We start from the raw sequence: 14,389 nt of genomic DNA, 5'->3' as shown, positions 1-14,389 counted from the left end.
GTGTGTGTGTGTGTTATATTTATTTATTTATTTATTTATTTAATTTAATTTTTTGGTGAAAATTTCTACTGACCCCTTTGGACCCCCCGGGGTCCCTAAACCCTTGCTTTAAGCCAGTTGGTTTCTCTAGAACAGCGTTTCTTAAACTATGGATTCAATTTTGGTCCCAAAGGTGGTGAAACCATAAATGTTGGGCCATGACTTGTTTTAATATGAAGGTGCAATAATTTCCTGAGATTAACTGAAATTGCACATGTGCTCTGTAGTCTGTGACTGACTGTGCACTTGAGATTTGAAGACTCAAGACTAGAAATGTCAGAAAACCAGTGAATGTTTTAAGTATCAAAGGAGAATTCTAAAGGGGGTGAAAAGGTTACTAATACAAAGAACTGAACAGCAGCAAGTACAAACAAAACAAATGCATGATAAATGCAGTATGTATGGATACCCACATTTATTGTGAATTTGTTGTGAATATATTGAAGTTATTCAAAACAATAAAGTAAATGTAATGAGATTGATTTTAAAGGTCACAAAGCACTCTTCGATTCTATCCATTTAAATGTTTTTTTTAAACTGCTCCTGTGGAGCAGTGATGCGGTTGTCCAGTAGGTGGTCACGTGCGTCTGTTCAACATTCACACACTCGTAGAAGAAGCAGTTTTCTCCAAACATCCGTCGAACATCATTGTGCTGACTTTGTTTTTAAGGTGAGGAACAATGTGCGGGTTTTTTTTCCTGTTTCATCTCTTTTATGATAAATTTTTGTAACTTTCAATCAAATGTTTGTTCATATCGCTGTGGAGTACAATGCATATACTTACACTTATGTAAATGAATAGAAATTAATGATCAGTAGAATTTTCTTGTTATTAAATGTCTTATTTTTCAATGTTATTTATTTTAAATATGATAACGTATCATATGTATCTTTGCTTTATGATCGATGTTTTCTTGTCTGTTCCTCATGTCAGTTATGTATTTAATTTCAACATCTTTATAGAGTTTAGTGGCGTCTTTAAACTCTGTTAACTCGTTTCTCTAATGGCTGAACAATGTTTTCACATTTATATAAACGAATTAAAGGGAGAGAAATGTGTGTTTTTCTCGCAGCTGTAGGATATTATATGATGGTTTCAAACACATAGTCTTAAATTATAATATTTTTACAATATAATACTTAAAAAAAAACTACAAGGCAAACGCCAACTGTTTTCATTAATGTCATTAAATTGATATTGTCACATACTGTATGAATGCAAACAGATGCACATAGAATCTTTTATGATAAATAAGGTCTCGTGGGTTTAGTCAAAGAGCCTTAACATAAACATGTAGGACAAAGTATTTTGCATAATATAATTTAAAACGACATTATAAAATAGAATATCATAGTCTATAAATAAAAAATTATATTTGAAGTATTTTGAAATAATTTGATATTTAAAATGTTATTTTTTCATTTCATTCTACAATGAGTTTTAACGCCTTAAAGAAAATCAGATATCTCCATTTTATTATATGATTCCATGTTGAATATGAATAAATGAAGCACACATACACTTTCAAAAATGAGACAAAATGCATGATACTGTAAATCAGTAAATCAGCCAAATTTCATAATTGTAGCCACAGCCCTTCTAATACATCTACCTCTGACAGATTAATGAATTAAATGGCAAAATGGCTTGATGTGGACAATGAAAGGACAATTATATGTTCAATGATATGGAAATAAACAATATATTGCCTTCTAAAGCCACACAACACTTGACTCGTCTGCCACAATAATGTATATTAATTATCTGAATTATTGTATTATAAAGAGATTTATTTACCTTACCGCACATTTAACATCTTAACTGTGTTTTTGCAGAATGTTTAAGACTCCTCACATGAAGACTTCAGTAAATCAGCTCAGATTGATATTGACTCTCAGATACACTCTTCACATCAGGAGTGATCAGACAGTTTGCAGCGGAGCTTTTTGGAGAGGATATTGCTTGCGACGTGATGCCACACAGCAGAGGGGACGACACAAGGACATCTATTTAAAACCATCTCTAACGTCCCTTCACACCCTCCGTTCAGTTTCCAGTAGATTCTCAGGTGTTTTGGACCCTTTCAAGCATGTACCTCAACCAGACACAATAATGCTATGTGTTACCTCTCATGTTCTATTAACACTCATTCATTTTAGTTCTATTAACAGGGTACACTCAGCAAATACCTTCCTGTTGTTACATTCGTCTCCATCAGAATATCCTCTTGCAGTTAACTCCATAAAGTGCCTATTGCCCGAAATCAACACAGAGAATCGACAAAATTCTCCTGACCGAGAAATGGCAGAACTTGAAAGACAAACACGCTGCTACGCCTTAAAACAACACACAATTAGCAAAGGTAACTTCCTGAGATTGTCTTATATAGGCACATGGCTGTGGATGGGGCGTTTTAAAAGCATGAGCCGATCGGCACCGGTTACTGTCCAAATCAGGGGACTGCACAGAAATGCACAACAGTGCGCAGTGCTGGATGAGTGTTTGTCCGCTGGAAACGAGGCGCGCTGCAAACAGTCTCTGCGACCCAACGCTGCTCAGTATGAGCGTGAGGGAAAGAGTTGGGCGGCAGTGCTGGTGAGTCTGTGTGCTGTGAGTGGGCGACCCGCCCTCCTCTTCACGCTGAGATCTGCAAAGCTGAAGGGTAGGCACAAAGGTGACGTCAGGTATGCTCTCATGTCAAGCAGTAATGGTCATTTCTAAATGGAAAGTGTGTATAGCTCCTGTGTTGGCCCTGTTCTCAGTTAATGATCTCTGATGTTTCAATGAAATGCCTTTTGGTTTTTCTCATAGACATGTTGTGTTCAGTTTTGCAGGTGGAAAGAAAGACCCATCGGACAGAGGTGTTGTAGATACAGCACTCAGAGAAGCTCGTGAGGAGCTGGGAATCCATATCACAGAAGATAAAGTTTGGGGTGTGCTGAAACCACTGCGGGATATGGTGAGTTTGTTTTTTCTGTTTGTTTACACAAGCATTCTGTTATGGTGGTTTTGATTTCTAGAATTCTAGAGACTGTTGTGTGTGAAAATCCCAGGAGTTCCAGAAATATTCAAACCTGCCCATCTGGCACCAACAATCATTCATGTGATCATCTAATCAGCCAATCGTGTGGCAGCAGTGCAGTGCATAAAATCATGCAGATATGGGTCAGGAGCTTCAGTTAATGTTCACATCAACCATCAGAATGGGGAAAAATGTGATCTCAGTGATGTGGACCATGGATGGTTGTTGGTGTCAGATGGGCTGGTTTGAGTATTTCTGGGATTTTCACACACAACAGTCTCTAGAATTTACTCCGAATGGTGCCAAAAACAAAAAACATCCAGTGTGGGGCAGTTCTGCGGATGGAAATGTCTTGTTGATGAGAGAGTTCAGCAGAGAATGGCCAGACTGGTTTGAACTGACAAAGTCTTCGGTAACTTGGATAACCAATCACACACTGTACAATTGTGGTGAGAAGAATATAATCTCTGAATGCTATTCTGAGATACGAGTTGGCGCTGTTTTAGTGGCACTAGGGGGACCTACACAATATTAGGCAGATGTTTTAGCTGATCGGTGTATAATATATATATGTATACATAACACAATGTAATATGACAGTAAATGACTTTATATGACTGTATATATTAACTTTTATTTAGCATTATTTTTACACAAACTTTTTGATATTGTTATTTTTCACAAAAAGTATTTTTGTGCATAATAGATGGTAGATAACAACTTCCACTGGTTTCTGTAAGTCATCACCTTTTAGTAATTTGTTCTTACATTTAGAAATAGTATTATTATGCTAAGAAACATACTAATAAAAGTAGTCCTGCATTTTCTCTCAAATTAACACTGCGTCCCAATATGCATTCTTCTCTACTATCTTTAGAGTTTGCCAAAACGGTATACCAATGAACACATTTGGGGAGTAATGGAATACATTTAACGGAAGATCCATGTTAGATCATAATTTGTTTTCTCTAGTAAGACCTTTCAGATTAAAATTTGTATTGGTTGCTGCTCCAGCATGACACAGAACACAACAAAACTTTTATGTACAGAGTCAACCATTGTCCCCCTAAACCCCATTATTTCCCTTCCCCCCTCCCAATCCTAAACCCTGACAAACATCCCTGTGGCCAAGCCTGAGTACACACACATCAAAAAATAAAATAAATACAAATACATATATATATATATATATATTAGTGCCTGACCAATATATCATATCGGTGTATGTTTACCAATATGCGCAGATATGAAAACTTTTTTCAGAACATATAATGCAGAATACAATGCTTTAGAATTGGTGTCATTACATAGTTTGTCCAGCAGAGTGCGCTCCGACAGAGCTGACTCTAAGCTGAAGGTGGTTCTGCAGACAGGGCGGAGTTAAGCGGTGCCTATTGTGAAATACATACTGGAAAGTTAATAAAAAATGACCCCATCATTTTCCCTTTTCAATTGAACTAATATAACATTAACACTGTCCCTGACAACCATGTCACTAATGTTTGCTATAGTTTGTCTGTGCAGTCAGTTATGTAGCAGATTGAAAGGAAACATCAGAGCATCTTTTTGCAGCTCAAGTGGTGGTGGATTGTGTCTGTTGAGTGTTGATTTCACACTGGTCCATCTTTTACTTGAAAACGGGCTCATAGCTAACTAGCTAACCACGTAGCTACTTTCATTGCTTTTCAGCTGAGTGGAAGCTAATGTGTAAACATGTATTCACCAAACTGTTTTGTTCAGGATTCGCAGTTTGGTGCCCCCTTCAACCGAACAATTCCAGTCTTTGCATATATAAACTGTAATATTTAAAAGTCTGGTTTTCCACCGTTGATAGTTTCCCCTGAACTTGTATAGCAGTATACGGTGTAACGCCGCCATTTATCTCATTGTCTCGGCTGGTGTAAATGCTTCTTGTTTTAAAACCTGACACTAAATGACTGGCAGTATTAATATAGTCAGCATTTGACTGATACTAAACATACAGTACTGATGTTTTTTAAGCTATTTATTGTATTTTTATTTATTCTTTATTTTCTCAGTGTTCATTTCTAGAATTTGTAATAATGTATAATAATATTGTCAAATATCCTTTGATAAAATTGTAATTTTTTTAAGCAAGCAGCCTTCTAAGTACCTTTGCATAGTCATATCGGTGCAAAATCCACACAGAAAAGTTCTGTTTTCATTCCAGCTCAAAATTGAACTATATCGGCCACAATATCGGTAATCAGTGAATTTCCCCCCTCTAAAATCGGCATTGGTCTCAAAAATCCCATATTGGTCAGGCACTAACATAAAAATGTAATAGAAAATAAAGTATGTATAGAATACACTAATAGACAATAAATATATATATATATATATATATATATATATATATATATATATATATATAGTGGGGCAAAAAAGTATTTAGTCAGCCACCAATTGTGCAAGTTCTCCCACTTAAAAAGATGAGAGAGGCCTGTAATTTTCATCATAGGTACACTTCAACTATGAGAGACAAAATGAGTAAAAAAAAATCCAGAACATCACATTGTAGGAATTAATGAATTTATTTGCAAATTATGGGGGAAAATTTGTATTTGGTCACCTACAAACAAGCAAGATTTCTGGCTCTCACAGATCTGTAACTTCTTCTTTAAGAGGCTCCTCTGTCCTCCACTCGTTAACTGTATTAATGGCACCTGTCCACAACCTCAAACAGTCACACTCCAAACTCCACTATGGCCAAGACCAAAGAGCTGTCAAAGGACACCAGAAACAAAATTGTAGACCTGCACCAGGCTGGGAAGACTGAATCTGCAACCACACGGGGGGACCTAGTGAATGACCTGCAGAGAGCTGGGACCAAAGTAACAAAGGCTACCATCAGTAACACACTACGCCGCCAGGGACTCAAATCCTGCAGTGCCAGACGTGTCCCCCTGCTTAAGCCAGTACATGTCCAGGCCCGTCTGAAGTTTGCTAGAGAGCATTTGGATAATCCAGAAGAGGATTGGGAGAATGTCATATGGTCAGATGAAACCAAAATAGAACTTTTTGGTAAAAACTCAACTCGTCGTGTTTGGAGGAGAAAGAATGCTGAGTTGCATCCAAAGAACACCATACCTACTGTGAAGCATGGGGGTGTAAACATCATGCTTTGGGGCTGTTTTTCTGCAAAGGGACCAGGACGACTGATCCGTGTAAAGGAAAGAATGAATGGGGCCATGTATCATGAGATTTTGAGTGAAAACCTCCTTCCATCAGCAAGGGCATTGAAGATGAAACGTGGCTGGGTCTTTCAGCATGACAATGATCCCAAACACACCGCACGGGCAATGAAGGAGTGGCTTCGTAAGAAGCATTTCAAGGTCCTGGAGAGGCCTAGCCAGTCTACAGATCTCAACCCCATAGAAAATCTTTGGAGGGAGTTGAAAGTCCGTGTTGCCCAGCGACAGCCCCTAAACATCACTGCTCTAGAGGAGATCTGCATGGAGGAATGGGCCAAAATACCAGCAACAGTGTGTGAAAACCTTGTGAAGACTTACAGAAAACGTTTGACCTCTGTCATTGCCAACAAAGGATATATAACAAAGTATTGAGATAAACTTTTGTTATTGACCAAATACTAATCCCCCAATTTGCAGATAAATTCATTAAAAATCCTACAATGTGATTTTCTGGATTTTTTTCTCATTTTGTCTCTCATAGTTGAAGTGTACCTATGATGAAAATTACAGGCCTCTCTCATCTTTTTAAGTGGGAGAACTTGCACAATTGGTGGCTGACTAAATACTTTTTGCCCCACTGTATATACACTCACCTAAAGGATTATTAGGAACACCATACTAATACTGTGTTTGACCCCCGTTCGCCTTCAGAACTGCCTTAATTCTACGTGGCATTGATTCAACAAGGTGCTGAAAGCATTCTTTAGAAATGTTGGCCCATATTGATAGGATAGCATCTTGCAGTTGATGGAGATTTGTGGGATGCACATCCAGGGCACGAAGCTCCCGTTCCACCACATCCCAAAGATGCTCTATTGGGTTGAGATCTGGTGACTGTGGGGGACATTTTAGTACAGTGAACTCATTGTCATGTTCAAGAAACCAATTTGAAATGATTCGAGCTTTGTGACATGGTGCATTATCCTGCTGGAAGTAGCCATCAGAGGATGGGTACATGGTGGCTATAAAGGGATGGACATGGTCAGAAACAATGCTCAGGTAGGCCGTGGAATTTAAACGATGCCCAATTGGCACTAAGGGGCCTAAAGTGTGCCAAGAAAACATCCCCCACACCATTACACCACCACCACCAGCCTGCACAGTGGTAACAAGGCATGATGGATCCATGTTCTCATTCTGTTTACGCCAAATTCTGACTCTACCATCTGAATGTCTCAACAGAAATCGAGACTCATCAGACCAGGCAACATTTTTCCAGTCTTCAACTGTCCAATTTTGGTGAGCTCTTGCAAATTGTAGCCTCTTTTTCCTATTTGTAGTGGAGATGAGTGGTACCCGGTGGGGTCTTCTGCTGTTGTAGCCCATCCGCCTCAAGGTTGTGCATGTTGTGGCTTCACAAATGCTTTGCTGCATACCTCGGTTGTAACGAGTGGTTATTTCAGGCAAAGTTGCTCTTCTATCAGCTTGAATCAGTCGGCCCATTCTCCTCTGACCTCTAGCATCAACAAGGCATTTTCAGCCCACAGGACTGCCGCATACTGGATGTTTTTCCTTTTCACACCATTCTTTGTAAACCCTAGAAACGGTTGTGCATGAAAATCCCAGTAACTGAGCAGATTGTGAAATACTCAGACCGGCCCGTCTGGCACCAACAACCATGCCACGCTCAAAATTGCTTAAATCACCTTTCTTTCCCATTCTGACATTCAGTTTGGAGTTCAGGAGATTGTCTTGACCAGGACCACACCCCTAAATGCATTGAAGCAACTGCCATGTGATTGGTTGATTAGATAATTGCATTAATGAGAAATTGAACAGGTGTTGTTAATAATCCTTTAGGTGAGTGTGTGTGTGTGTGTATATATATATATATATATATATATATATATATATATATATATATATATATATATATATATATATATACATACATATACATATACACACACAGACATTCACACATAAACATACGTAGTGCAAAACTAAATACAAATCTGTTATATACAGTGCAAGGAAATGTAATGGCAGAAGAAGTTGGATGTGTTGGATAAATATAAAAAGATAAGACTGAATTGCACATAATTATTTCATAATGGGGCAGTTTGAACTGTTCATGAGATTGAGGGAAAAAACTCTTCCGTTTCTGGTGCTCAGAGCTCTGAAGCATCGTCCAGAAGGCAACAGTTCAAAAAGGTAGTGGGCTGGGTGAGTGGGGTCCAGAGTGATTTTTCCAGTCTTTTTCCTCACTCTGGATGTTTACAGCTCCCAAAGGGGTGGCAGGGGGCAACCAATAATCCTCTCAGCAGTCCAAACTGTCCTTTGTAGTCTTCTGATATCCAATTTCAGGCTGAACTAAACCAGACAGTTATTGAAGTGCAGAGGACAGACTCAATGACTGCTGTGTACAACTGTATCAGCAGCGCCTGTGGAAGGTTGAACTTCCTCAACTGGTGAAGGAAGTACAACCTCTGCTGGGCCTTTTTCACAATGGAGTCAATGTGGGTCTCCCACTTCAGGTCCTGTGAGATGGTAGTGCCCAGGAACCTGAATGACTCCACTGCTGCCATGGTCCATCCATCCATCTTCAACCGCTTATCCGAAGTCGGGTCGCGGGGGCAGCTGCTCCAGCAGGGGGCCCCAAACTTCCCTATCCCGAGCCACATTAACCAACTCTGACTGGGGGACCCCCGAGGCGTTCCCAGGCCAGTGTGGAGATGTAATCTCTCCACCTAGTCCTGGGTCTTCCCCGAGGCCTCCTCCCAGCTGGACGTGCCTGACCAGATGCCCAAACCACCTCAACTGACTCCTTTCAACGCAAAGGAGCAGCGGCTCTACTCCGAGCTCCTCACGGATGATTGAGCTCCTCACCCTATCTCTAAGGGAGAAGCCCGCCACCCTTCTGAGGAAGCCCATTTCGGCCGCTTGTACTCGCGACCTAGTTCTTTCGGTCATGACCCAACCTTCATGACCATAGGTGAGGGTAGGAACAAAAATTGACCGGTAGATCGAGAGCTTTGCCTTTCGGCTCAGCTCTCTTTTCGTGACAACGGTGCGATAGAGCAAGTGCAATACCGCCCCCGCTGCCCCGATTCTCCGGCCAACCTCCCGCTCCATTGTCCCCTCACTCGAGAACAAGACCCCGAGGTACTTGAACTCCTTCACTTGGGGCAAAACTTCATTCCCTACCTGGAGTACGCACTCCATCGGTTTCCTAGCTATTCCTAGCTGCCATGGTGCTGTTTAGAATTGTGAGGGGACAGTGTTGTGGTGTTCCTCCTAAAGTACACTATCATCTCCACCGTTTTGAGCTTGTTCAGCTCCAGGTTGTTTTGACTGCACCAGTGAGCCAGCTCTTCAACCTCCCTTCTGTATCCAGACTCATGTGGTGTCGATGACAGTGGTGTCGTCTGCACACTTCAGGAGCTTGACAGCGGGGTCCTTGGCGATGCAATCACTGGTGTAGAGGGAGAAGAGTAGTAGGGAGAGCAGACATCCCTGGGGGGCCACCGGTGCTGATTGTACAGTTGCTGGAAGTGAATTTCCCCTGTCTCACAAGCTGCTGCCTTTCCATCAGAAAGCTGGTAATCCACTGACAGATAGACATGGGAACAGAGAGCTGTTGTAGTTTAGTCTCGAGTATAGCTGGGATGATGGTGTTGAAAGCCGAACTGAAGTCCACAAATCCTTGCGTATGTCCCCGGTCTGTCCAGATGTTGCAGGATATGATGCAATCCCATGTTGACTGCATCCTCCACAGACCTGTTTGCTCGATAAGCAAATTGAAGGGGATCTGGAAAGGTTACAGGGATTTTCTTCAGGTGGGCCAACACCAGTCATGACTACAGATGTCAGAGTGACCGTTCTGTAGTCATTAAGTCATGTGATTTTGGGTTTCTTTGGTACAGGGATGATGATTGAGCATTTAAAGCAGTATGGAACTTCACACTGCTCCTATTGAAGATCTGTGTGAAGATGGGGGCCAGCTGGTTAGCACAGGATTTAAGAAAAGCAGGTGAAACACTGTCTGGGCCCCTGTGCTTTCCTTGTCTTTTGTTTTCGGAAGACACTGCATACTTCTTTACAGATCTTAAGTGCAGGATGAGTAGCAGGAGAGGGTAGGAGGGTGTTTGCAGGGAGGTGTTGATGTTTGTGTTTGATTGGGCCTTTCAAATCTACAGTAAAACCCATTCAAGTCTTCAGCCTCTTCAGTTCCCTACAGTGTTGGGGAATGGTGTTAGTAAATTCTTTCAGGCCACTCCACACTGATGCAAGGTCGTTAGCTGAAAACTTGTTTTTCAGCTTATCAGAGTAGTGATTTCCTGAAATTGTAATGCTTTATGGGATCGTAGTGTGTCCTCATGAAAGATGGTAAGTACGTAGTCTTGTACCTTTGTCTTTTTGATTTTAAATACATTTTTGCCTGAAAACATACATGGTGATATGAATCACATCATCATGGGGAAAATACTTTCGGAACCCAGACGGCTGAAAACGTAGACTGGAACTGTTGCGCACTATTGTATCAGAATATATAATATGCATGGATATTATGGGTCGGTATCCTGATTTGATGTACATTATGGGGAAGTTTATCTTTTGTTCTAGATTAATAATCTGTTAATGCCTTCTAATACCTAATCCAATTTGAAACAGTATGTGTGTATTGGAATACCATGAACAAAATCACAAAAACTCTATGAAATTTGTTTAATATTTGTCAAATTGAGAGAGTCCACTAGATGATTTACGTTAGACAACTTGTTTAAAGCTAAAAATGGAATCAGGTGCGCTGTTTTTGACTTTGAAGATCTCTTGACTTTTGAAATAATTTAGTCTTTTCTTGCACTGAGCACTTTTTGTCCTTGAAATAAAATCATAACCTCATAATTAGAATAATAAGAAGGTAATCGACATTATGCCACAAATGCTGTCAGTTGAGCTTTACTTGTATTGAACTTGAATATTCCTTTTAAATGAATGCTTAAATGATTGATTTGACTGTATTCCCCATCTGAATTTGTCTATTTATTTATTTGTAGTCCGGAATGATGATTGCGCCCGTAATAGCCAATCTTGGACCACTGGAGGCACTCTCATTTCGACCTAATCCAAGTGAGGTAAGTACAGACCACAACACATATTACCTCACAGTACAATACACGTCTTAATCTGGAGTACTTGTCAAAGTCTATCCAGTTCTTCTTTGTTGAATGATGCTTCACTTCTTTGTTTCACAGGTGGAAGAGGTTTTTACGCTCACACTTGAGCATTTATGTCAACCCCAAAACAGAGGCTACACGCACTTTCGCACCGGTGATCGTTACGGATACACGCTCCCTGTGTTTCACAGTCCCAAGTATCGAGTCTGGGGCCTGACGGCAGTGGCTTTGGATCACACGCTCAAACTTATTGTCCCACCAGAGCAACTATAAGACCACAGCTTGGTCCAGTAGCACCATCAACACAGAGGACCAGCAGTAAACTAAGGAAATGCTTTTATATGGCAGATGTGGTTTTCGGATGAATGCCACAAAAACAGTCAAGAAATGCGGGGGACATTTTTCACCTGAAAATTAAATGAAAAAACAAGAAATCATATTTTGCATAAAGAAAATGAAGGCTTTTTTTAAAGACAATTAGACTTGAATCATGACATTATTCCATTATTTACCCCAACTGTCATTGGCCTACAGTAATGTGAAAACATCTAATCGTCATTACTGTAATGTGATCAAAATTCTACAATAAATTATAGAAGGATTTATGCAATGTAATTGATTTAATTTATCCTTATTTAAAAATCACTGTGATGTTCATTATTATAGTACTAGTGATGAGAATAAGCATTACAGTAATGACAATTCAATTATAATAATGAGAATATGGGTGTATGATGTGTTCAGGGCAAATAATGTAACAATGCAAAAATCTTAAAAGTACTAAAAACAGGCTTCATTCCATTTACGTTCTTCTTTCTGTTGGTTTTGTGTTAAAACATGACCCCGGCATGTGTTGATGTGAGATTCTTCCTTTGAAATGCCGAGTTTAATAACTACTGCAACAGAATGAAATGTATTGGTTCTGCTGGTGTATTGTTTGGCACCGTGTCTCCAGTAATTATTTATAAAAAACATACTTTTGGGAATTCATTTTTTTTCTTACCTTTTCCTTCTATTACTTTATTACCCTCACCTTAACACAAATGATTAATTCAGCCCCTTTCAAGTGTAACTTAACTGTCATTTTTTTAACACCAATAAACCTGATAAAAAGATGAAAGTTCTCCGGATTAATACATTTTCAGTCTTTATTTACTGGAGGAATTTCATTCACACCCCTTCTGAACTCTTCCCAAACTAATCTGAATACTCTGTTTTACATTAAATAATTCATGTTTCATTTTTTGATTACTTTTCCATTTTTGTGTTTTGTGCTTATTCATTTAAATTTGAGTTTGTATGTGTGACCTGTGGTTCTCAGCTCTGGCTCTGTCTGGCTATCAAAGTTGATTACAGCTGGACAAGACATCACTGGTTCAGATGCTATCATGAATTGTGTTTGAACATTTACTACCAGTGAACGTGTCTAATGAAGAGAAATACTTCTCTACAACGGTCGATGAATAAATGAGGAACAAGACTTGGTCTCTGACTCATTCTTCTATACATTTTCGAAAGTCTTTTTAAATCAACTATTACATTTTTACTTTTCAATAAATGAACCACAAAAATGATGATTTGGCAGCTTTCCAAGATAGTATTTCTTGCATTGATGAATGTGTAACAGTGGCGAGTGGCGCCTTAAATTATTTATTTTACAAAGAAAACTCGGGCGCCAGACAGTTTTAGAAAACTGACAAAAATTAAACAACCCAGGATAGCAAAGAAAACGTATCGGTTACCTAACGTAACCTCGGTTCTCTCTAGATGAGGGAACGAGTATTGCGTAAGCTAGCTTACGCTACGGGAAAGATTAATCTTTTCTGAGATATTGAAGCCAAAAAATTATCCTTAATTTTTGTATCCATTGTCAACGCAGTGCGGCAGCTGCAGACCTTGAGCGGGCTAGCTAGCGAGCTCATAGGTTGCTCTGCGGCAACTGCTGCAGTCTATAGACGAGCTTGGGCGAACTCGCATCCAATGAGAGGCGTCCGCGCGCTCACCGCATCAAAGCCCGCCAAAATGGGCGTGACGAGTGCATATAAGCGTAGTTCGTAGGCTGGAACCCTGGTTTTCATTGACTGAAGCGAAAAGTCGCTCATGGCGCGAGCACGGCCGGCTACGCAATACTCGTTCCCTCATCTAGAGAGAACCGAGGTTACGTTAGGTAACCGATACGTTCTCTTACGAGAGGTTCTCTCATATTGCGTAAGCTAGCTTACGCTACGGGAACCCGTTGTCAACGCCGTGCGTGCCAAGCATCCACTGTATGAGCCCCAGGGAATTAAGGGGGGACCCGGGGGAGCCCTTATGAGTGGGGAAATAATATTTGGCCGGCAAGAATGTGGGTCATTGATTGTGTAATACATAAGCACATAGTGGGAAGGGAACGACAGAGCGGCGGTGCCGGTCTGTGTGGAATGTGTCCCATCAGTGCAGCTCACCAGGGGAGCTGTAGCGTATTAAACTGCTAGTAGTTTTGCCTGCAGAGCGGGCACTTCCATATTGTAAAATCTGACAAAGGTGGAGGGGGAAGTCCATCCCGCTGCCACACATATGTCGTGAATGGAAATCCCGCTGGACCATGCCCACGAGGATGCCATGCCTCTAGTGGAGTGAGCCCTAATGCCCAACGGGCATGGCAGGTCTTTTGACGCGTTTCCCTGATCCTCTGCATTACCTGTGGCAATAGTGAGACGGGAGGGAAGGCGTAAAGCGGGCGTCTGGGCCAGTCCTGGGCCAGCGCGTCCTCGCTTTTCGAGAAAAATATTGGGCAGTGAGAGTGCTCTTTGGACGCAAAGAGGTCTATCTCTGCTCTGCCGAATAGGTGCCATAACGTCTGGACTGTTCGAGCGTGCAGGGACCATTCCCCTGGGGGAATATTGTCTCTGGACAGTCTGTCCGGGCCGTCGTTCAGGTGGCCTGGCACGTGCGTCACCCTCAGCGAGCGCAGGTGGCACTGGGACCAACTCAGTATGCGTTTCGTCAGATG

General features: G+C 40.8%; 1 protein-coding gene across 1 annotated transcript; it reads left to right on the top strand.

Annotated features, from left to right (window-relative positions):
• Positions 1-656: 656 nt before the first annotated feature.
• nudt8 (nudix (nucleoside diphosphate linked moiety X)-type motif 8) lies at positions 657-12,877 on the top strand. Its single transcript, XM_052106875.1, has 5 exons — positions 657-709; positions 1,876-2,724; positions 2,867-2,999; positions 11,278-11,355; positions 11,476-12,877. The coding sequence occupies exons 2-5, from the start codon at positions 1,877-1,879 to the stop codon at positions 11,668-11,670; spliced, it is 1,254 nt and encodes a 417-aa protein (XP_051962835.1). The 5' UTR covers positions 657-709; position 1,876; the 3' UTR covers positions 11,671-12,877.
• The last annotated feature ends 1,512 nt before the right edge of the window (positions 12,878-14,389 follow it).

The sequence above is a fragment of the Xyrauchen texanus genome, chromosome 36 (genome assembly GCF_025860055.1).
Source record: "Xyrauchen texanus isolate HMW12.3.18 chromosome 36, RBS_HiC_50CHRs, whole genome shotgun sequence".
NCBI classification, from domain to species: Eukaryota; Metazoa; Chordata; class Actinopteri; order Cypriniformes; family Catostomidae; genus Xyrauchen; species Xyrauchen texanus.
This window is presented reverse-complemented; position numbering and strand designations above follow the sequence as displayed.

What these genes read in the sequence shown, in the direction of transcription:
- nudt8 (XM_052106875.1), top strand. Translation starts at nt 1,877, where the DNA reads ATGTTTAAGACTCCTCACATGAAGACTTCAGTAAATCAGCTCAGATTG. An exon ending in AGGCACAAAGGTGACGTCAG is followed by an intron (nt 2,725 to 2,866) that starts GTATGCTCTCAT and finishes TGTTGTGTTCAG; the next exon opens with TTTTGCAGGTGGAAAGAAAG. An exon ending in TGAAACCACTGCGGGATATG is followed by an intron (nt 3,000 to 11,277) that starts GTGAGTTTGTTT and finishes ATTTATTTGTAG; the next exon opens with TCCGGAATGATGATTGCGCC.